Consider the following 24,003-nt stretch of genomic DNA (forward strand, 5'->3'; position numbering starts at 1 on the left):
TTGTCTGCCCCTTACCCCCACCCTCTCCTTCTCAGGAGTAAGGAGGAACTTTGGACAAAAGGGAGAAAAGGGAAATAGTGATAGTAAGAAGACGTTGAGACTGTTTGCACTGTCAGGGGCTATGAAAGAGCTTATCCCAGAGGCTGGAGACAAACCGTTCATCCTCCATGGGCTGGCATGTCTACAGGTCAGAGGGACTTTCATTAGTGCCTTCCACAGCCACTGTCTGGTGCAAATTCTTGTTACATTTGGCTTAATAAGGATGGCTCTAGAGATACTGTATTCTTTCCGGTGAATGTTGCCCTGTTACTAGAAGCTAACAATTATTTTGAGTGACTCCTGAGAGGCAGTTGCTTTTTCCCTGCCTCACCCTCCCATGTTTGGTCTTGCCTTATGACAAACCAGCTTATTTTACATGGGTGCTTTTCTAGCATTCGTGTATAACTCTGGGGGACTCCAGGAGGGTATAATCTGTAAAGCCAGGGAGGCTTAGTGAAGGATGTCCCTTGCTGTAACAAATTAGGATCTTTGTTCCTAAGAGTTCATCTGTTCCTGCTGCTTTATTCCCCACCTGAAGCAACAGTGCTCTGTTGAGGGGGTGATTATGATGTGACAAACAGGGGATTATGACTTCAGGTGAAGAACAGGCAGCGGGAACAGATGAGATTTAGAGGGCTAAGGTTGTGTTTATGTGCAGATGTTAGTAGTAGAGAATAAGAAACTAGAAATAAAACATATAATCATATAGGCTAAAAGGAAATGACATGGTTGGGTATTTCATAAGGTATCAAGTATTTAAATTCCTTTCTCTCTGAAGGTTAAAAATAAGATACAGTTTTCAGAATCATGGGAATGGGATATGGGGAATTGGGTCCTTCTTCCTTCCTGAGGAAATTGTCATGGTGTGGGATCATCTTACTCCCCTCATTGAACACGCTAGTATGTGCTTCTCCCTGGGACCAAGAGAAAAGAACCATGGATGCGTATATGCTGCTAGAAGACAACACAGTCTCTGGAACTTTGACGACAGGTTACCCTGGGCCCTTCCCTCCTCGTGGCTCTGGTTGGATAACTCATGTCTGCTGATTGTCTGCTTTCCTGGCCACTTGAGATATTGGAACTCCTTTGTGACAAAAATCGAGTCAAACTAAATTATACACATACTCAAGGATGTATATCTGGAAAGTCCAAAGGAGAGAAGTTTGCTTTTGGTGTGTATAGAATCCAGAAGACAAAAACAATGTCATCAGTCTCTTTTCTCCCTCTTGTGTTCTGCTTTTTTCCATGTTGGCTTCATTCTTCGGCAATAAAGATGATGCCTGGTAGTTGCTAGTTTGTTTATTCCTTAGGCTTCTTAGTTCCAGAGACAAGTTGGTGATTCTCTTTTGCCCATAATGCATCTGAGGAAGGGCTCTAATCAGCTACAAGTGTCCACCCCTGAGGCTGATGGTGGGGATCACATTATTGGTCATTCCCCAGAATCATATCATGAGAATAGGATGGCAATGCCAGACAAAATGGGATGCAGGACCAAAAAAAATCAAATATCTCACTCCACAGAAAATTAATTACAGGTTGGAGCTTTAGTCCCCATGACCAAAAGGCATTGGGAATTGAATCTGTTGTGAGATTGGCTTCTAGGGTACATGCACTCGCACGCGTGCGTGTGTGTGTGTGTGTGTGTGTGTGTGTGTGTGTGTAGACGATCCTTTTTGTGTCTCAGAACTGCTAATACTCCTTTCTTCATTGAGATTGGTTCTGGGACAGATGGATCTGGCCCTGCGAAAGGGTCTGACATCAATGACAACAGCTAAAAAAAAAAAAAACTAGAGCAAAAGCTAACATTCAGCCATTCCTCAGAATGTGGTAGTTGGACAATGTTCCATCCAATGAATGTTTAGTGGAAACTGGCCCCACCCGGTGCCTTTCCAACAACTTGCCCTTTTCACTCTACCATTCTGATGTGTCCCTTCTTTTGTGGCATTCAACCCCAAGAATTTAGAATGTGGTGTAAAATATAGAAGAGTTCTACTTCTGTTGTTGATATTCATATCTCCTATCTCCACAGCCACCGGTCAGCAGGGACCAGCCTCCTCAGCTCCACTTTGTACTGTCCCAGCTGTGTGACCTCCCGTTTGTTTCCTTTCTTTAGGGCGGTTCAATTTTCACTAGTATTGTCCCCTGAAGACATAAGCAAAGGACAAGGTCAGAGCAGTCAGTTGTATTCCTTATTAGTAGCTTTGATAAGAGGCTTTGGGGGCAGAGGTTGAGACTAATGGCTATAATGAAATTTTGGGGTTCTCTAAAGATTTATCTGTGCTGTGGGTCTCCCCATTAAATGCATATCTGTTCTGTGTACCTTTGCCCATGGTATGCATATCATAGTAACATCTATTACTGAAACCTTGCTGACTTCTTAAATGGGGTGGAAAAGACTGTGAAACTCACTCTTTGAGAACATAAAAATATGGATACGAAGGTCATAGCTCCAGGTACTGAATGAGACAGTGTTTGGGGAAAAACAAAACAAAACAAAACAGAACACACAGAAAAACAAAATACTAGAGTAGAAAAGATATCCTGTAGTTTTCATTTGTGTTCATGTATATCTTTTGCCTTTCCTCAATTTAGTAGAAATGTAATAGGTGTTAAGATTCTTTTTATCATACAATGTATTTTAACCTAGCATTTTAGAAACCTTTTGACAAAGTCATAGATAAAAGGTCATGTCAGAATGTTACTTTTCGTTTTCAGATGTCATGAACTGGAATTTTGCATAATTTTCCTGGGAAAAACTGTATTTCTTAAAAATTTAAAGCCTTTAATAAAACAAAAGGAAACCTCAAACTTTTCCTTGGTAGTCCTCATGCCCTTCTATGATTCTTAAGTATATGTTAACTAGTTTCAGATGTGTTTTGTTCTCTGACTCAAAATCAGCCCTTTATTTTAGAAAAAGAAATTGTGTAATTAGTACTTAATTGCTTTGGATATTTTGGGGCATTTAGAGGCGAGGGTAATTAAAAGTCCAGAGAAATTAAACTTTCACAGTGTTCTTTACGTGTGTGTAATTCCTTTTTAAAATCCCCTCCAAAGGCAGGCCTGGCAACTTAAAAATAAATGAAGACTTGGGTTGCTTTTAAAAATTTAACGTCAGTTTTATCTGTGGATTCAGTTTCATTGATTTTTTTTAACTTCAGTTGGAGAGAGGGCCATTGTAATGCTAGAGATCAAGAGATTATCTAGTTCATGTCCTCTTTAGGCACACGTCACCTGAATAATATTGGACAGGTAGCCATCACCCCTCTTATGCTTCAAGATCCTCTAGGAGGAGAATAAGAATTTTTTCGCTACTTTATAAATGTCACGCGTGATCAAATTTAAATATTTGCCATAATTAAAAAGTGGTATGTGGTCTGTTGGGACGCACTAGAATGTGGTTGATGTAGGCCCTTGTCTGTATCTTTAGCTATCCGAGAGGCCTAGGTCATGGTGAGTCACCTCACTCCTCTGGGCCACTTACGTGTAAGTTGGAATACTGGACTAGCGATTTCTAAGACTTTACAAGTTCAGAAATACTGTGTTTCATGAGTCACACACATTATCTAAAAATCGCATTTTTGTGGATCTCGAGGCTAAGGGGTCTGCTTTTAAGCAAGAATATTCTGTTAATTTGGATAATGAACACTTGAACTGTGACATCAACAAGCTTAGTAGTTATGAAATATATTGGGTGTTTTTAACGTACACCTTAAATATGACCTTACTTCATATTTGCTATATTCACTGAGTAAGATGGTTATACAGGATTGGAGATTGGTTTCATATTGATCCCCAAGATTTTGGGAAGTTATACTAAAAGCGCTATTCTAAAACATTACTATTACTCTTTTTTTGTCCTTTCTAGCTAATATTCTTCTTTTTTTTCCTTAATTCTGATCCTTTTTTTTTTTTTCTTAAAGAAAACATTAGGTTATTGAAACATCCAGTTTTCTACTTGGGAAGTTCAAAGAATCCTAAGTAACCATTTGGCTCCAATATGTACAAAGAGCTATAAAAACCTCAATGAAATGTATAATTCTCAAGGAAAATATAAATTGCAAAACTGACTGTTAGAAGAGACAAAAATCTAAACAGACTGGTAGCCATCAAAGAAATGGGAAAAGTAACCAAAGAGCTGCCCCACCAAAGTAGCGTTAGGCCCAGACTGTTGTTTGTGAGGAATTCTGCCCATACTTTAAGGAATGGATAATACCAATGTTATTTAATATATTGCAGATCAAAGGAAAAAAGTAGGAAAACTTCCCATGAGTATTAAGGAAAGGGATGCAGTTCCTTCTTGGATGATTGAGATGAACCTCAGAGCAAACAGTTGGAACCAAGGATGAAAGATAGCAGTAAAAGATATCAAATAAAACCTTGAACTTTGGGCCACATTTGTTGTCCCTGTGCCTTGTTGATTAATGAGAAGTTAAATCAGGAAAGAAAATTATTAAGTCAGTCTAGGTAGGCTTTGTAGAAGGCCTGGGTATCCTTTAAAATGCAGTTGTATTTTATTCAGTTAGCCATTTGAGCATTAAATACAAAGCATACGTTGGTGGTAGGAGTGGGGCAATGAATAGGTTTTAAAAAAAAGAAAAGAAAACATTAACTGTCTTCAGAGCAGATGCCTTGCACCCAGTATGTGGGAAACAGGGAGTAAGCACAGTAAGACAAGGGAATGAAGACAGAATGAACAGAAAGGAAGTAGTGTGGCCTGGTGACTGAGCCATAACCTCTAGATCATGGAGTTGGAACCTCAATAAGATGGTCGACCCAATTTTATATCCATACCCAGTGGTTTAGATAATGATGTTGTGGTAAGGAATCTTTCAAGGTCTGGGGGCCAGGAAAGGAGCATAATACATGGGCCAGGAAATCCGACCAGATGGATGGGGCTGAGCTTAAAAATATCCAGTGGGATGATCCATGATAGAAACTTCTCCTGGGGCCTAAACCAGGTGAGCAGGGTCCCCTGCTCATAATGCTACTCCCTATACTTGTGCTGTCATTTCCTCTAAACTTTGCCCACATTGTTCCCTCCTTCTCTTTTAGGAAATCTAGGATGAAAGTAACAGTGTGAAAGTTGAAACAGGGATGGCAAGGCAGTGAGAGTTTAGTAAATAAAAGAATGGGGAAGAGACCCACTACATAACATCGTACTTCAAATGTGTGGATTAACCTCTTAAATTTGTTTTAAAAAAAAATGTGATGTCACTAGCGGTGACACAGACTTCTAGAAGCTGTCCTTTGGGTACAGTTACTATTGGATCAACTTCAAACTGAGAGGGAGAGAGGAAGGGAGGGAGGGAGGGAGAGGGTGGAGTGAGAAAGTACATTGTTATACTTAGAAGTTCTCCACTGAGAGGTGGAAAGATTCCCTAGCCTCACCTGATGTTTTCTGCCCGAGTTTTGTTTTGTTTTCACATTAAGTGACAAAATTTAAGTTGTAGGTATTGTGTTGGTAATTTTGGTGCTGTGAACAGGAGTGTAACATCTGCTTTTAAAGGGGTTTTAGTATGTGCATTTGGATAGCTTGGTGACCTTTGAAATTTTGTTTTGAGCTGTGTCAGAAACATAATCATTTTTCTTTCTGAAACAGATTCTAACATCTGCAAAGGTTGATCAAGCTAGGATAGTTTTAGTAAATTATTAGTCTCTGTTTTTTAATGTCAACCCAGCTTTTAAAACTGTTGATCAGCTACGGGAAACATCAGCTCAAGGCGCTTGAGTTGCTTCTAATAAATGTCTTTTCCATTAAATATTCTCATTGTGGCCAATGTATTGAGAGGATAGAAATTTGTTCCAGTCTTGTTCATCTGCAGTCCAGTTTTCCAAATTCTTCTTGTTTTTAAAGTAGAATTACTTAAATTTGTATTTCCTTATCTCAATAGTTCAAATTTTTTATGTTTCAAGGAGGGGAGATTGTTCTGAATTCTGGCATCAATCCTCCAAAGTCTGGATAAAGGACATCCACTTCTAACAAAATTTCACTTAAATATCTAGTTTAAATATGTCTGGTCATTAAAAGGTTATTTACGTTTAAAATGCTGACCTTTCAAGATGTACACAAGAGTGTTCTAAAACAGAGTTTCTGAACATTGGCCATGAAACCACTGTCTTGGGCTGACAAATGGATTGGAAATAAGCTACCCAACACTGGGAATGGGCCATTAATTTTAATCAAAGGTGATGCAGGAAGGCGAATGGGACGCATGACAATGTCAACAGCCCAGTAGGTGTTAAGAGACCACACAGCCTTCCTTGTTACTTGGTTGGGCCATTAGTTGAGGTTGGGTGAAGACAGAAAGCCATGTCTGGAATTGAATGACCAGGTCACTCCAAAATCTAATGGAGAACTCCTCATTTCAGAAATCACATTGTAATGCCATTAGAAGTCAAGGACAGCATTTAGAAAATATTGGAAGATTTTTTTTTTTTAAACCAAGCATCCTTGCTAGTTTTTTCCAACTTTGTCAAGCTCCCTGTTTCCTGCCTCCTTTCCTTCTGAATGGATCATTGATATTTACAGAGGATCAGGAAATCCAACAGACTTAGAAAAAAATCTCAAAGCCTGTTTGCTTTTCAGAATTACATATTGTTAGTTGTAAAACTCTGGTAAATGCCAGAAACAATAACATACCAAAGGAATTAAGCAGGGCAATTAATTCTCTGTAGTGATCTCATTGTCCTTGTCCCTTTCTGTGTTCTTGTGTATAGGAATAGTTTTACTAATTGAAACTAAACTTTCTTAATTGCTTTAATGAAAACATTTGTTTTATAATTATAAAGGCCACCGTGCTTGTGCCTCACTGTAAATTGTCAATATTGCCTGATAACATTAGTGATATTCACAGTGGTGAAAGCCTTTTCTTTTAATCGGTAAGTATATTTCGTTATTTTGAGTATTTTCAGTTACAAAAAGGTAGCTTATGACAGCTTGAATTAATGATATTTATAATAAAGACATAAAAACGCAGAAGGGACAAAGAGGCATTTTTATATCTATGCTTCAGGTTTGTTAAGAAAGTTCATTTATTCTGACACAGCCTTGCATGCATAAGAAAGATATGTATGACTGCATTAGCAATTTTTACACATTTTTAGGAAAGAAAAGCAATTATATTGCTGTCTTGTTAATGGAACACTGTTATAAGTAATAGTATTTGTTCTTTCTGTAGATGAAGATCAGCTCCGTGCAAAGGGTTATGACAAAACACCAGACTTTATTTTACAAGTTCCAGTTGGTAAGTCCTTAAACTCTCTTATGCGTTTGTTTATAGTGAAAGGGGATGTGTTTTCTCCATAGATTTATTTTTTTTACTTTTTGTTAATATTAGCAAATGTTACCAGAGTAGATTAGCTTTAAATGGGTGAAATTGTTGGAAAAGATTATTTTAGAAGAGCAGAAAATAATTGGTTTGGAAGAAATCTCTGCCTTAAAAATGTTTACATATATTTAAGCAATAAACATGTCTTCTGAAAGCATTTTGGGTGCCATTTTCAGGTCATTTCTCTAAATTCTGAATTTTTAAACATGATTCCTTTGAAAAGCCAAACTGGCTCACTTGGGTTTGCTTTCACAGTACTTGTCCACTTACAGAGGCAGTGTCAGAATAGGAGGGGGACTTTTGAAAATGATGATGAAAATGAAGGGGATGTGATTATAGCATAAATGGTCTTTGTAAGGAATATGTACGATGCGTTGTTTTATAATTACTTCCGTTGATGACAGCAAGGGCCGAGCCTCTGCTCACTAATGTGAAGCACAGAGAGGCCTAGGCAGAGTTCAGTATTTCCAATCTTCCCTTTTCTTTGCTCTGTATTAGTAATGCTTTGTCCCTTAGCTGTAGAAGGGCACATAATTCACTGGATTGAAAGCAAAGCCTCATTTGGTGATGAATGTAGCCACCATGCCTACCTGCATGACCAGTTCTGGAGCTACTGGAATAGGTAAGGTCCCATTATTTTTCTCTTAAGATAAACGATACTTGGCTGAAATCTCATTAGAAAAAATATTTTGTTTAGCTGGTAAAAATGCTAGTAGCCTTTGTTTCTGGTAAATACAGAGACTTGATTAATGTATTCATTTCAGATAATTTAAACTTCTCTGCGTTCATAATGTTGCTTCATTTTTTAAAACTAACAATCTCTGCATAAGGTCAAAATTAGTATATACTCCCCATTTTCCGTTTTACAGCAATAATATTGGTAGCACTTAAAATAGGAATAATAAGGCAGGGTGCCTATTGACACTAACTTTTTATCCTTTGGATGTAAAATTTATGCTTACTCTCAGACCTTTAAAAATATCATATCCTCCGCTCTCTGAGGAAAGTATCCAAGTGATATCAAAGTTCAAAACGATTTGCCTTCCAACAGAAAAACAGTTTACCTACCAACTTCAATCAACAGTCCTGACTGAAGGCATGGAAATCTCATCGATTAAGGGAAAGGGTTGGAGGGGAGGATGCTTTATTATCAAATTCCTGGGCCTGGGCCTTCATATTCTCTCAGCTAATCCTCACAAGGAAGTTACTTTCCCCCCATTTTACAGATAACGGAGTCTCAGAGAGAAAATAATATGCCATATAGTTGGTCGTCATGCATTTCTCTTTCTCGCTCCCAAACCCGTGCCCTTTCCAGTACATCTCTGCTGTCATTTATAGTACAACTGTTGAAATTTTGTCTTTTACTATTATTGAAGTGCCACATTTTCACACCGCGCATTTTTTCCCCTTAGAATAGGAGGTAGGGCAAGGGGTAACCTTTCTAGATTAACTGTGTTCCTCAGTCACTGGCCAACAGTAAGAATACAATAATAAGATGACATGGGCCCAGATCATTAAGGAATGAGACAGTAGCATCTGTGCACAATAGTCTCATCCTGGGGAAAAACAAAACAAAACAAAAAAACAGTGACAGGCTACAGAATTTGGTATTATATTGTTACTCAGCTTTACAAAAGGCCAGCAGACCTCGTCCGTAGCAGCTGTGCTAAACTAAGCCCACTTTTTGCCATGGTAACAATGATCATGACAAAATGCTGAATGTAATGGCTCTCTTGATTTTCTTGTGTAATTGTGCGTAGCATCCGAGCTTTACTTTACAGGGATGGAGGAGAAAAGTGCAAAATGTTTTAGAAATCAATGCTGCTTCAGCATTCCCTATCTTTTATTCAGCCATTATTCAAATTAGCAGTAATGTGGCAAATTGAATTTTAGATTTTTAGCAATTTTTTGAGTTTGAAATAGTAAAGAAAGCATCATCTTTGGTAGTATAGGGAAAGCAATGACAAGAAAATCAAATTGTGTAAGTTTAGGTTGCTAAAGCATTTTTAACTCCACCAGAAAACAAAACCATTATGCACTGAGACGGTGCCCCCACTTTGGTACTGGTCAAGTCTTTTATGAGGAACAATTACAAATTGAATTCCAAAGAGTAGTGCTTACTTGAAAATCCCGTATTTTTTTCCTAAAACAAGTGACCTGTTTATTGAGTGCCTACTATGTGCCTAACACTCACTATTTTAGAGGTTGAATAAATACTCTGGTCAGTAATCGGACCCCCATGCATTATTGACCCAGCTGGAGGGGATCTGAGCTATGGATAATCTAATACAGTTTCCTTTGGACTGGAATTTAGATTATTTTGTTGTGTGCTACTTTTTCTGTTCTCATGATGTTTTACTTACATGGCTATTGGTTTACATTCCCTAAACATGTTCTTTGAATATGTACCAGCTCTTGGGCATGATTCATTCAGGGTATATTACGCGATAAGGGAAAGTCAGCCTTGATTTTGAATGTTCCAGATCATCCAAGGAGGAAATACTCTACACAGAATTCAGTAGTTTTACCAGATGTCTGCAGAGAGGCCAAGAAATGGAAGTAGTGGTGATATTCAAAATGGAACATAGAAGCATTTACTTGGATATAAAATTTTGATTATAACAGTGATACGGACTTACCAGTGATAGGACCAAAATAGGATTTTGACAGGAGAACTTAGCCTATTTATGAAAATACGGTATCCTACTCTTCATATTTTGCCTCAACACAACTCACATAGTAGTTGCTGAAATTGTTGAGAGTGGAGGAAATCATCTCTCCCACCTGTAGGTAGCCTTTCAAGGAGGCTATTGACTGGTTGGCATTTGGGCTAATTGCTTTATTTGTGTGATGAGCCTCTAGTTAACATAAACACTGTTATCAAATTGTCACACTATTTTTAGATTAAATGTTGGATTTTACAATAAGACTGTTCAGTGAATACTTGTAGAATCATGACCTTGTATAAACCCATTATCTCACATAAATAACTACAGAGCCCTTAATTTTTAGTTTAATGTTTCCACAAGAGTTTTCTTTTTTTGTGCAAGTGGATATTCTTATTCATCCTTTCAGCAACTTTGACAAAGTTGATAATACCGTACCTCTTTATTAAAACATCTTTTCTTGACTTCCGAGAGCTACTCTTCTGGGTTGCTTCCTGCCATCCCAGCAGCATACTCAGTTTGCTTTGCTGGCTTTTCCTCCTCCCAGCTCTCCACTGGAGCTGGGCCCTGGAACTCAGTGCTCAGCACTCTGCCCTTTGCTATCTACATTCACTTCTGGGGTTCTCTCTTGGAGCTTTCATCGGAGACTATGGTTTTATATACCGTATCTGTAACAGTATCTCCTAATTCTTGCTGCCAGTCCTAATATTTCCGCTGAGTACAAATTTGTTTGTTTATCCAACTGTCCACTCAGTATCTCCTCTTGGCTATCCAGTAGGTATCTGAGACCTAACATGTCTAACATTAAACCCTCGATTTTCCTCCCCAGGCTTGTGGCTCCCCTGATTCCTCCCACGCTCAACTAATGGTATCACAATTTGCCCAAATACCCAAGCCAAAAACCCAGCCTATCACCAGCCTACCAGAAAATCCTTTCGGCTCCATCTTCATCACATCTCAAACCATGCCTCAGGATCACCTTCTTACCTGGCATCACCTCACTATCTGTCATCATCTCTCGAACTGTTGCTGTAGCTTCCGAACTGGTCTCCAGACCTTAACCTTTACACTCCTGTGGTCCGTTTTTCATACCCTGGCCGGAGCGACTCTTGGAAAATACAAATCAGATTGTATCGCTTCCTACTCAAAACTCCTCAGTGGCTTCCCATCACATTTCAAATAAAATCCAAACTCTTTCACATGACATTCAGAGCCCTGCATGATCTGGCTCTCTACCATCCCCAGTTATTTGCACACCTGCCTCTCTTTCTCTCTCTCTGTACCCAACTAAGGCTCCCTCCCTCTCTTATACCTCTGCAGTCGCACTGGCTTTCTGGGCCTTCCTAAAATCTACACTGCGTATTTCTACTTCAGAACTCTTACTCTGGCTAATTCTTCTGCTTGGAGTTTTCTTCCCATTTGGATCTCCACATGGTGAGCTCCTCACATCATTCAGGTGTCTGCTCCAATTCCCCTCCTCAGGGATACTTTCCATGAGCACTCAGTCTAAATGACCTCACCTCAGTCATCTCTCCCTCCTCACTTGGTTGGACTTTTCTTCATAATATTTATCCCTATCTGAGTGAAAAAAATAACATTTATATAAGCATCAATTTGTTTGAATACGAGCCTTTATTCAAGAGCTTTACCTTTTATATTGCTGTTGTTAATTACTGTATGTAGTGTGCCCTTCATTCCTTTGTAATCAAAGCTTCAAGAATTTTCCCTGGCTTAATTAACATCAGAAAAATTGAAATTTTGCAATGCCATCACCTTCCCTAAAGTCAAAGACATTGAGTACCGATAATAAGCTGCCTTTCCTGTGAGCAGGCCTCTGTCCCGGGTATGAACTTTGATCAAGTAGCTCCTCAAAACTCTACAGTCTCTACTTCCGTGGAGTTAAAGGAAATAAAGAGTACCTCTGAGAAGCAGCATTTGGACCATAATATAGCCCCAGATTATATAAGGCTATATATATGATTGTAAAGAAAATACATACATATTTACATATATATGTACTTATATATCCCATATACATAGCTCTATAAATACAAATTGTATAAAAACCATATTTCCTTGTGCAATTAACACCCCAGAAGCCTTCTCATTCTACTTCTGTAATCAAAAACTGAGTTCTTCCACAATTTGACCTATATTACTAAGTATATTTTCACATCTGATGGTGACAGTTAAAAAAAAAAAAAAGCAATTCTATAATCTGAAGCCAAATTACATACATGGGTTCTGTACATACATGTGGCCTCTCAGAGAAGTAGGAACAGACACCCTGTGCTCACTTTCAGTGTTTGGAGATAAGGGGTAGGTCCATCTGAAGGAAAATATTAAGCGACCCTAAAGAGCAAAGCCTCACAAGCCACGAGGCAGCACGTGCACTGTGCCCGACATCTACCAATCAAGAACGTGGAAATCTCAGCTGCAGGTTCAGCCTTGCCAACTACCATTCTGGGCGCACACTGGCCCCCATGAGAAACCGAAGGGCACTTTGTAGATACACCTCTTCATTTCTCTCAGAGAGGATTGACACTGGCTGACTGGCAAGCACAAGGCCGAGTTTTGTTTCAACATGCTTTCCCAGCTTAGTGATCCTTGAAACGAAGGAGGGAATCTCTCCTGCTCTTGGGTTTGAATCCAGGTCATGCCACTTTCCAGTCCTGTAACTAGGAACAACTTGCTTAACCTCCCTGGTCTTCGTTTTCTCCTATAAAATAGTGTCAGTAATACCTTCTTGACCACGTGGTCATGAAGATCGGTTATTTAATAGGCGTAGAGCACTTCAGAAGTGCGTGGCAGTCGACAACAGATATTAATTCCTGTGCGTCTCTCTCTCTCCTGCATATCCCTGTCTGGTAGAATTTAGAAGTCTTCTGAGTTGACATTTTTATTTACCTTCTTTGCCAGACAAACTCTTCCTGGACTACTCAGCTTGGCTGACATCTCTTTGGGAAACCTTCCTGCATTCCAAGCTTGCGTTCAGTGCCCGCTGCCGTGTTCTGCTAATAATTTCATAGCATGTGTTGAATGTTGTAATTTCTTGTTTACTTGTCACCTTCCTCCAGTTAACATTGAGTTTCATCTTCTCTGTATGTTTTATCTGTCATCAAATGCTGGAAAGCTGGTAGAATACCTGGCTGGTGGAGGTGCCAGTAGGTGATCAGTTCTAAGGACATGGAGTGTGGCCTAGAAAGGGATTGGGGGGATATACAGCAAGTGGGGTTATCCCCTTGGTCCTGCCGAATCCTCACTCCATGGGTTAGGATACAACCAGAGGGGTCCAGAGCAGAATCCCCTCAAGTTTTGGGCCAGGCCATGGACCTCTCTTGAATGGTTCTAAATAACAGTACCAAAGGAAGCAAATACATGTATCTTCCAAAGTCATTTTTTTTGTCCTGGTGTTAGGATGTGAGGGGAAATGAGCACCAGAGGAAATATGGTCTTAATCACATTTATGTATCACTGAAAAGATGAAGAGCTGACTTCCAAATGTCAGAATTTTGAAACTTTGGCTCCAGAGAGTCTACTCTCCAGAGGCAATGCTAAGCTAATACCTTCTGCCACAAGAACTGATTTGACTTTAGTTCTTACCTCTAAGTATATTTTAAAGATTGGTTATTTACTCAGTGGTGTAGCAATTGCTTTCTCTGGTCTGTGCTGCCTTGAGAGGTGAGGCACTTAGAATGGGGCTGCCTAGCAGTGAGAGTTAAGGAAGGCGTTTTTTCAGAGGATGGCCAAAGTTTTTCCTGTATTAAGATACTTCCAGGAAACCTGCAATTAGCCAAATCACAGATTTCCAGTTATTTCAGTCCTGTTAAAAACAAGGCTGATCACATCTGTCTTAAGTTGGACTATGTGCCTCAGCAATAGAAGCTCTTGCAAACCTTCAATTACAACAGCCTCAGAAGGCACTGCTCCAGTATACTAACAAGTAGTCATCAGCAACAACAAGAGACAGATTGACTAATAATTAGCAAATGCACTGGAGAGGGCTTCTCTAAAGGTAAAATATAATCATTTGCTTTTCCATCTCTTATAGTGGAGATGGTTGTGAGATCCTGATGTTCCGTTGTTCCAGACAAATCCTTGACACTGTTATTAGCTGGAGCAACCTCAAAATATTTGAAAAGGATGAAAGAAGTGTCTGCTGTGTATGTAGTACTTTTATAAGAATGATTTCTCATAACATTTCTTTCTGCATTTGGAATGTGAAATGCAAGAATTTTCCCCACCAAGGAATTCATATTGTCTGCTGTTGGTGTTTTCAGTGTTGACTTTAAATCCAAAACTGAATAAGGGATAAAAAAGATTCCTTAGGCTTTTAAAGTGATATTTGCAATAAAGAGACAGTTGTTAAATAACTGGAATGGGTCCAAGGACTAAAGAGAAAGAAAATAGACATATAAGGAAATATTAATGAATTGTAGTTTCTCAGAAAGATATCTGTCTGATTACTGTCTTCAAGCATGCACAAAATTTGGGGGAGTGGGGTTTTGGAATAGAGAGAGCATATTGATCAGTTTTCCAGAATCAGGGACCAAAGAATTGTTGAAAAGATGACTCTTCTGCTGACCCACTGTGATAGAATGCCTCAGAAAAGTTACCCCACACCAAACCAACAAGCAAATGATTGGGCGGTCATTCTAAAGATGGAAACACAACCATTATGACCATCCAGAGAGAGTGAGGGAAGAATAATAGAGATTCTGCCAATAGGAAGTGACCCAGGAGCATGGATAGAGTCAGGAGCCCAAGAATACAGAATCCATTTCTGAGACTCATTCTAGAATATTGGAGATCAGGTTGAAACTGATGCTAAAATGGCTCGGGAATGTAGGTCAGTGATTCTCCAACTTCACCATGTATTGAAATCACATGAGCAGCATTTTAAAAATACTGATGTGGGTCTTATCCCTGGAGAACTGATTTAATTGATGTTGCGTAGAGCCTGGACCTTGGGAGTTTTTCTTTTCTTTTGAAAACTTTAGGTAATCATGCCATTCTGCATGCAGCACTGACATCAACTTCTTCTTTACCTAGCCTTGGCTAAGTATTTGCCAAACAGCCCTTGCATTTGTAGCCTTTCTGCTTTCAGAGTATTGATGAGAAAAATAAAGCCTTATTAAGGAACAAAGGTTCAGTTCAGCAAACACCTTCACAGGTACTGTGTCAGTCATAGAGACCCAACCTCTGTTTTGGGGGTGCTGATAGTAAGGCCTGAGGCTGTAAATTGCAGGAATGGGACCTGAACCCAGGTCTTCTTCTGAATTCACACCTGTACGCTTTCTGCCCACCAGGCAGTTTCATGTCAGCCATGGTGAGAAATCTGTTTTAAGCGGCTACTTTACTTAGTCAGTTAATGGGTTCGCTGAGCTGATCTAAAAAGCTCTCCAGCATATGTGGTTTAGATATTTACCTCCATAAGGTTAGTGAAGAATGGGCCAGGTGTTCTCTGTTACTTTCTCAAGAGCCCTTATTCTATATTCAAAATATGTATCTGTAGGTTTATTATAAAAGCCTGTCATATATATCAGTACACCCAGAATATAATAACCCCTAAATTGTTGGATTTGAAATCCACAGAATTAAGAGAAGTCTTTTGTATATGGTTCACATTCACAAATTCTGACTGAACTATCTGAAGACTAGTCTGAATTCAGAAGAGAAGTGAACTGTGGAACATTTGTTAAGAAATGTTTTTATTTTAAATGGAGTTCATTTTTTTTTTTCTGAATTGCCGTTGGTTGCACATAAAAAACAAGTCTGTTTTAATAAATAAGAATAGTTTTAAAAATAGCTTTATTGAGGTATAATTAACATTATAAACTGCATATATTTAAAGTATACAATTTGACAAGTTTTGACACATTTATATAAACTTACAAAATTATCACCTCAGTAGAGATATTGAACATACATACCTACCACCCCAAAAGTTCTTGTGCTTCCTTAGAATCCTTCTTCTCAATCTCTTCACTTCTCTCTGCACCCAGGCAACCACTAATCTGCTTTCTTCACTATAGATTCAGTTTGCATTTTCTAATATTTTCTGTAAATGGCATCATACAGTATGTACTTTGGCTTTTTTTTTTTTTTTGGTTTTGTTTTGTTTTACTGAGAGGTATTCACTTGCATAGCTATACCATTATTTATCTGTTCACCTATTAATTGACATTTAGGTTGTTTCTAGTTCTTGCTATTAGTAATAAAACTCCTATGAATAGTCATGAAAAAATGTTTGTATGGTTTCATTTCTCTTAGCCAAATACTTCGAAATGAAATAGTTGGGACATACAGTAAGTATATGTTTACCTTTTTGCAAAATGATTTAACTGTTTTCCAACGTGGTTGTACCATTTTACATTCCCACCAGCAGTTTATGATAGTTTCAGGTGTTCCTCAGCTCCCCCACCACTTGGTATGTTCCGTCTTTTTAACTTTAGGCTATCTAAGAGTTATGTAGTAGTGCCTCAGTGTGATTTTAATTTGCATTTCTGTAATGACAAGTGACATTGAGAATCTTTTTACATGCTTATTTGCTACCTATCTTCTTTGGAGAAGTGTCTGTTCAAGTCTTTGGCTCATTTTTCGAGTTCTTTTCTTATTGTGTTTTGGTAGTTTTAAAAAAATATTCTGGATATGTCTTTTATCAGACATGTGATCAAATATGAAATATTGTCTCCCAGTCTTTTGCTTGTCTTTTCATTCTCTGAACAGTGGCTTCCAATTTAATTTTAATAAAGTCCAATTTACTAATTTTTCTTTTATGGACTATGCCTTTGATGTCACATCTAGGAAATATTAAAGATTCAAAGATCTAAAGAAATCACAGGGGCACCTGGCTGGCTCAGTCAGTGAAGCATTTGACACTTAATCTTGGGGTTGTGAGTTCGAGCTCCACGTTGGGTGTAGAGATTACTTAAAATAAAATTTAAAAAAAAAATCTTTAAAAAAAATAAAAAATCACAAAGATTCCCCCCTTTTTTTCAAAAAGATTTATTTTAGGGTGCCTAGGTGGCTTAGTCAGTTAAGCATCTGCCTTCAGCTCAGGTTATGATCCCAACGTCCTGGGATCGAGTCCCATGTCAGGCTTCCTGCTCAGCGGGGACTCTGCTTCTCCCTCTCCCTCTGCTCCTCCTGCTTGTGCGCTCTCTCTCTCTCTCTGTCAAATAAATAAATAAAATCTTTAAAAAAAATTATTTTAGATTTACATTTAGGTCTAGCATCCATTTTCAGTTAATTTTTATATATGATGTGATACGTGGATCAAAGCTCATTTTCTAGCATATGGATATGCAGTTGTTTCAGAACCATTTGTTGTAAAGACTAATAGCTACTAAATAGCCTTTGCACATTTGTCAAAAATCAAGGGGAGGAAATCTGAGGGGGAGAAGAACCATGAGAGACTATGGACTCTGAGAAACAAACTGAGGGTTCTAGAGGGGAGGGGGCAGGGGGATGGGTTAGCCTGGTGATGGGTATTAAAGAGGGCACATATTGAATGGAGCACTGGGTGTTATACGCAAACAATGAATCGTGGAACACTACATCAAAAACTAATGATGTTATGGTGATTAACATAATAAAATAAAATTTTTAAAAGATCAATTGATCATTTATGTGTAGGTAAGCCTTTTTCTGAATTCTCTATTTTGTTCCATCGATCAATTTGTCTATACCAATTCTCTACCATCTTGATCACTATAGCTATATTTTGGAAACTATATAATCCTCAAACTTTATTTTTCTTTTTCAAAGTTATTTTTGTCTATTCTAGGTCCTTTGCATTACCATATAAATTTTAGAATCATCTTATAAATTCACCCCCAAAAAAGTCTGTTGGGATTCTGACGGGGATTACTTTGAATTTATAGGTCAATTTGGGAAGAATTGATATCTTAACAATATTGAGTCTTCTCACCCATGATCACAGTATCTCTCCATTTATTTAGGTCTTTTAATATTTTTCTTAAAATTGCCCTGTAGTTTTCAGTGTACAAATCTCTCACATTTTCATTAGATTGATCCCTATGTGTTTTATATTGCTTCTTTTAGAAGTGATAGTTTTGGGGGTGCCTCAGTTGGTTAAGCATCTGACTCTTGGTTTTGGCTTAGGTCGTAAACTCAGGATCGTGAGATCAAACCCCACATTGGGCTTCGTGCTGAGTGTGGAGCCTGCTCAAGATTCTCTCTCTCTCCCTCTCTCTCTGCCTGTCACCCCTACTCATGCAGACACGTGTGTGCTCTCTCTCTAAATAAATAAGAAAGAAATAAAAATAAAGAAAAAGAAGTGATAGTTTTTATTTTAATCCCCAATTGTTCATTGTTACTATAAAGGAATACAGTTGATTTTGTATGTTGATTTATATCCTACAACTTTGTAAAACTCATTCTAATACTTTACTCTTTTGGTAGATGCCATAGGATTTTCTGCATAGACATCCATATCACTTGTGAATAAAGACAGTTTCACTTTTTTCAATTTGGATGACTTTTTTTTTTTTTTTTAACTGTCCTGGCTAGAATCACCTATACAAAGGTAAATAATGGTGGACAACATACATTGCCTTTCTTCGGGAAAAGGCATTCATTCACATTAAGAATAACGTTAGCTATCAGTTTTTGTAGATGTTCTGTATCAGGTCAAGGAAGCTCCTTACTATTCCTAGTTTGCTGAGAGATTTTATCAAAAATGGTTGTTGGATTTTGTCAAATGCTTTTCTGCATCAATTAAGATAGTCAAATGGAGGGGCGCCTGGGTGGCTCAGCCGTTAAGCATCTGCCTTCAGGTCGGGTCATGGTCCCGGGGTCCTGGGATCAAGCCCCGCATCAGGCTCCCTGCTTAGCAGGAAGCCTGCTTTCCCCTCTCCCACTCCCCCTGCTTGTGTTCCCTCTCTCGCTGTGTCTTTCTCTGTCAAATAAATAAATAAAATCTTTAAAAAAAAGATAGTCAAATGGGTTTTTTTAAATTATTATTAATAGGTTAATATGGTGAATTACAATGATTGATTCCTGAATGTTATACCAACCTTGCATTCCTGGAATAAACTCCACTTGATCATGAAACGGTATCTTTTTATATTTTGTTGGATTTGATTTGTTGAAGATGTATTAAGAATTTTTTCTTTTACATTTATGAGTGATATTGGTCTGTGGTTTATTTTTCCTGCTAAGTCTTTGTCTGGTATTAGAGTAATGATGGCTCATAGTATGAGTTAGAAGGTTTTCCCTCCTCTTCAATTTTCTGGAAAAGTTTGTACAGATTTGTTATTATTTCTTAACTGTTAGGTAGAATTTCTTCTTCAAACATCTGCTCCTATTTTGTTGTTGTTGTTGGAAGGTTTTTAACTACGAAATTGACTTGTTTAATAGATGTAAGGATGATTCAAGCTGTTGGGTTTTGGTTTTGGGCTTTTTTTTTTTTGAGTAAACTTTGGTACTTTGTGTCTTTCAAAAAATGTGTTCATTTCATCTAAGTTGTGGAATGTATTGGGAGAAGCTTACTCAGAATATCCCTTTTTTCTTTTACTAGCAGTAGAATCTGTCTGTAGCGATGTCAACTTTTTCATTCCTGATATTGATAATTGTAGCTTCTTTCCAGATCAGTCTGCCTGGAGGTTTATCAATTTTATGGTCTTCTGAAAGAACCAATTTTAATTTTATTGATTACTTCTGTTTTTTCTTTCATTGATTTCTAATGTAATCTGTATATTTTTTTCTTTTCTTTAGTTTCACTTTCTCTTCTTTTTCTAGTTTCCTAAGGTGGAAGGCTGAGGTTATTGATTCAAAACCATTCTTTTTTTCCAAGATAAGCAATTTAGTGCTGTAAATTTACCTCTAAGAACTGCTGTGGCTGTAGTCCACAAAATTTTATATGTTGGGTTTTCATATTTATTTTGTTCCAAATACTTTCTAATTTTTCATTTCTTCTTTAATTCACAGGCTATTTAGATGTATTTAGGGTATTTTGTTCCCAAATATTTGAAAAATTTTTCATATATCTTCCTGTTACTGGTTTCTAATTTATTTCCATTGAGGTCAGGAACACACTTGCATCCTTTTAAATTTATTGAGATTTGTTTTATGGCCTAGACTATGGCTATCTTGATAAGTGTTCCATGTGCACTTAAAAAGAAAGTTTGTTCTGCTGTTGTGAGTGAACTGTGCTATAATTGGCAATTTGGTCAAATTGATCATAGTAATATGTTCAAGTCGCACATGTACTGATCAATATTCTGCTGTATACTCAAGGGAGACCTACAGATAGTCTCTGGAATTCTCTCTCTATACAGTTCTCTTCTGCTGGTATTCTGTCCTATAGACTCTAGCTTCCCGGTCTTCCCATCCTTCCAGCTCTGTCTCCTCAACGCAGAGGGACCCGCTGAGCCTCACCTAGGTTCTTCATCTTCACAGTGCAGCCTGAAAACTCCAGGAAGTGGGCTGGGGCAAAGGGCTTACCTTTTTTGTTTCCCATCACTCAGGGGGCATTGTTCCACATTACTGTCATTATTTGTCCCCATCTGTTCTGTTTGTTTATTTCCAGCAGGAGGATAAATCCAGTCCCTGTTACCCCATCTTGGCTCCAAGCAAATGTCTCTCAATTATGGTTTTTAACACATTGTAAACAGTTTGTCTTATTCAGTGTTAACCTTGTAAACGTATTTGCTATTTAAGTTATAGATTTCATTGTTACTAACAAATTTTCTTAAGCATCAACTATGAATAGAATAATTTATGGGAGAGGTTGTGCAAACCTTCAGGTTTCTTTCTTTTGATCTCTCTCTTTCTCAAACAGACCTAGGTCTCTTTCTCCCAGGATCCTTAGAGTTGAGATGGGATTTTCCATCACTACTTTTGCCCAGCAAAACGAAAGGCTTTGGTATAGTCCACGCCAAAGATTGGCTAATAAGTGTATGGTTGTTAGAAGGCAGCTTTCTTCAATCATCTTTCATCAGCACTCACCAAGGGCTTCTGCTGCCACTTGGACTGACATAAAGCTGGCCGTGGTTTGGTGAGATAGAGCCCTGTTCACAGAAGTTATGCCTTTTCTCTCACTTCTCTCTGCCTCTACATTTAAGAGACACATTTCCCCATTTCTGAGCATCTTTTGGTATTTGATATCATTCAAGAATCTCCTGGGATGGGTGACTCACAGATGATGAGTCTGTGTTGCCCTAGTTTGCCCTTGCTCATTCTCCTCTCACACGTGTAGAGTGTGGAAAATGAGCCATGAATACAATTTGCATGTCACATACTCTTCTTCTCATAAAACAAAAACCTGTGTGGATACATAACAGCAATGGTAAACATTCTTTCCTTCGCATTTCTAATTGACCCTGGAAGTCGTATTCTCATAAAAACTAAACTCCTACTATGAATTCCATTTATCCATTTATTCCATTTAACACAAGCAAATTAGATTCTCTTCTGTTTTCTTGCTCTCTCCTTTATATTCTTAGTCTACTTATGATTTATGAATTCCATTCTCTTGTTTTACTCCCTTTCCTACCTGAATCGCTAACGTCGAGATGTTTACCATTTTGTTCACCCTTATTTTCTTACGGGGATTCTGCCAGCAAGGTTAACAATCCTGTTAACCCCTTCCTACTTCTCCCTATATATTCCTCTTTGCCATCTTCTTCCCTTTTATCATTGGCAGCTTTGTTAACCATCACCACCTACACATTTTAAATTTAGTCCTGTAGCATCCCTGATAGCTCATTCCAAGTGATCATAAATTCAAAATTAATGCAAAATTCCTTTATTTAGCAAAAAGAGGGGTTTTTTTTTGATTCATAAAGCTCATCAACTTATGTAGATATGAGTCTATCATAATCATCCCGGATAGCTTCAGCTGTAACTTCCAGAACACTCTATATTGATTATGAAGGTGGTAAAAATGAAGTCATTGGTTGTGACCATAGGTCAGGTGTGTAAAACCATATTGACTCGGCACTAGACCAAAATTTTGATCAGCTCCAGCTGCCTTTCATTATTTTAATGTAAAATGAATATTTTTACCACTACATATTCCTAATGCAACATATTCTAGCAAAATGGTCCATCAGTAGTAGCATAAATATATGACTAAGTTCAGTAGATATGTATTAAGTTCCTTTATGTGGATACAGCATATTATGCATTCAGAGCATACAAAGATAAGCAAAGCTTCATCTTGCCTTCAAGGAGTTTAATTCAATCTAATTGAGAAACAAAGCATGTACATGGATCACAAAAATAGCTAACACTGAGCACCAGCTATGTTCAAGGCACTGGCTTAAGCGCTTCCATGTATTATCATCTTCGATCCACATACAAAGCCTATGAAGTAGATACTAGTATTTTATCCCCATTTCATATAAGAAAGGTGTGGCATAGAGTTTAAGTACCCAGATCAAGGTCATAGAGCTGGAAAGCCAGGGGAGATTTTTTGATAGAAGAGTAGCATGATTAGGACCTATCTTTAGGATGGATGTTCTGGTAGCATTGCTTCAAGTGGACAGAAGCCAGAAGTTGGGGATAGAAACACAATTGCTAACACAGTTGTCCATATTGAAATAATCCATTAATTCCCAAATCATACTGGTGGGTGGGAATGGAAGAAGAGTGCAGATTTACAGAGATGACAAAGATAGAATTTACAGAATTTGGCAAGTAACTAATGTTGTTGTATTGGGAGGTATGGTACAACGATAACGTTGAGGTTTTGATATTGGTGGTGCGGAGAGAATACTGATGCTGTTAAAGAATTGAGAGTAGAAAATAATCCAGGTTAGCAATAACTTTAGTTGTGACATTTAGAGATGTCCAAAGGCAGCTGGGTTGTAGAATAAGAATTCAAGTGATGGATCAGAGATAGGTAGGATTTAGGGATCATCCACAGTTTACTATTTATAGACAAAGTGGGTTTTCATGGAGGAGTGTAGAGAAATGCCCTTCTCTATGGACAGGGAGAGAAAGAAGACAACTGTGATATAATGACATCCATAATAAAGTTTAGGGAACTGATGAACAATAAGTATTACTGTGAGAGTGAATAAAATTGTTTCTACATTTATTGACTCTCAACCTTCATCTCTTGCATTTAACCATTATACAGTAATTTTAAGTCTAGTTGCATTGAATCTGATTATTTGGAGTATTGATGGTTAAAATCAGTTCCCATCATAAGTTATATGGGTTTAGAAAGTTGTACCAAAATGTAAAAACCTAGGGCTTTTAACAATCACACTTGAAAGAAAGCTTGGGAGTTGCATTTGTCAAGCAGCTAGGAAAACCATTCATGCATACCCTCCGTCCAAAGCTCCATCGGTAACCCAAACATAAAGAACTGAAAGGTCCTTCTCCTTCATGCGGTGTGATGTTTGTTGACGTATTTTGACATGCCAGTACAACGCTGAACGGATCTGACCTTCCTGCAGTACTGAGGGACCCAGGTTCGGTCAGGGTACCTGACACTCACTGCATTGCTCTTTCTGCCTTTGTCCTCCTTTACGGATGAACACCAAATGCTGCTTCTACACAGAAATATTTAAAAATTTAAATGAACCTAAACGATTGCTTTTTAAGTGTCTCTAGTCTCTTTTCTCCAGTGACCATCAAGCTGAAAATCTTAGTGGGAGCTATTAATGCTTTTAATTAAAAGAAATTAAATTTGTTTTTCAGAATGATACATTGGGTAGAGATTGTTAATTCTTGAAATAGAAAAACAAAACAAACGAGGAGGTCTCTACGCTATAATACGTTTTACAGTCTTTCTTTATCTTTGTGATAGAAACAATTTTTTGGAGTTTGAATGTTTAAGGATTACCTCCAAAGTGCAAAATTAATGTACATGAAAGTCAATCTTAGGTAGCTTTTGAAGTAGCCACCTCATAGGTAATATCATGTGTTAAGAGGTTGAAGAGTTAGGTGGAGGCCAGAGAGCTGTCAAGAGTATTTTCTGTCATGTATAAATA

At 38.0% G+C, this 24,003-nt stretch overlaps 1 protein-coding gene across 5 annotated transcripts in view; it reads left to right on the plus strand.

Moving 5' to 3' along the window:
* CDIN1 (CDAN1 interacting nuclease 1) overlaps positions 1 to 24,003 on the plus strand; it is a 205,441-nt gene that overhangs the window by 98,899 nt on the left and 82,539 nt on the right. For all 5 annotated transcript variants that reach the window (XM_088024710.1, XM_088024708.1, XM_028119391.2 and 2 more), the window contains 2 exons: positions 7,218 to 7,283; positions 7,884 to 7,989. In XM_088024710.1, coding sequence (XP_087880836.1) covers positions 7,218 to 7,283; positions 7,884 to 7,989 — 172 coding nt within the window. The remainder of the gene's footprint in view (positions 1 to 7,217; positions 7,284 to 7,883; positions 7,990 to 24,003) is intronic.

The sequence above is a fragment of the Eumetopias jubatus genome, unplaced genomic scaffold, assembly GCF_037043125.1.
Source record: "Eumetopias jubatus isolate StellerSeaLion01/CBP00866 unplaced genomic scaffold, mEumJub1_p1.0 scaffold_7, whole genome shotgun sequence".
NCBI lineage: Eukaryota > Metazoa > Chordata > Mammalia > Carnivora > Otariidae > Eumetopias > Eumetopias jubatus.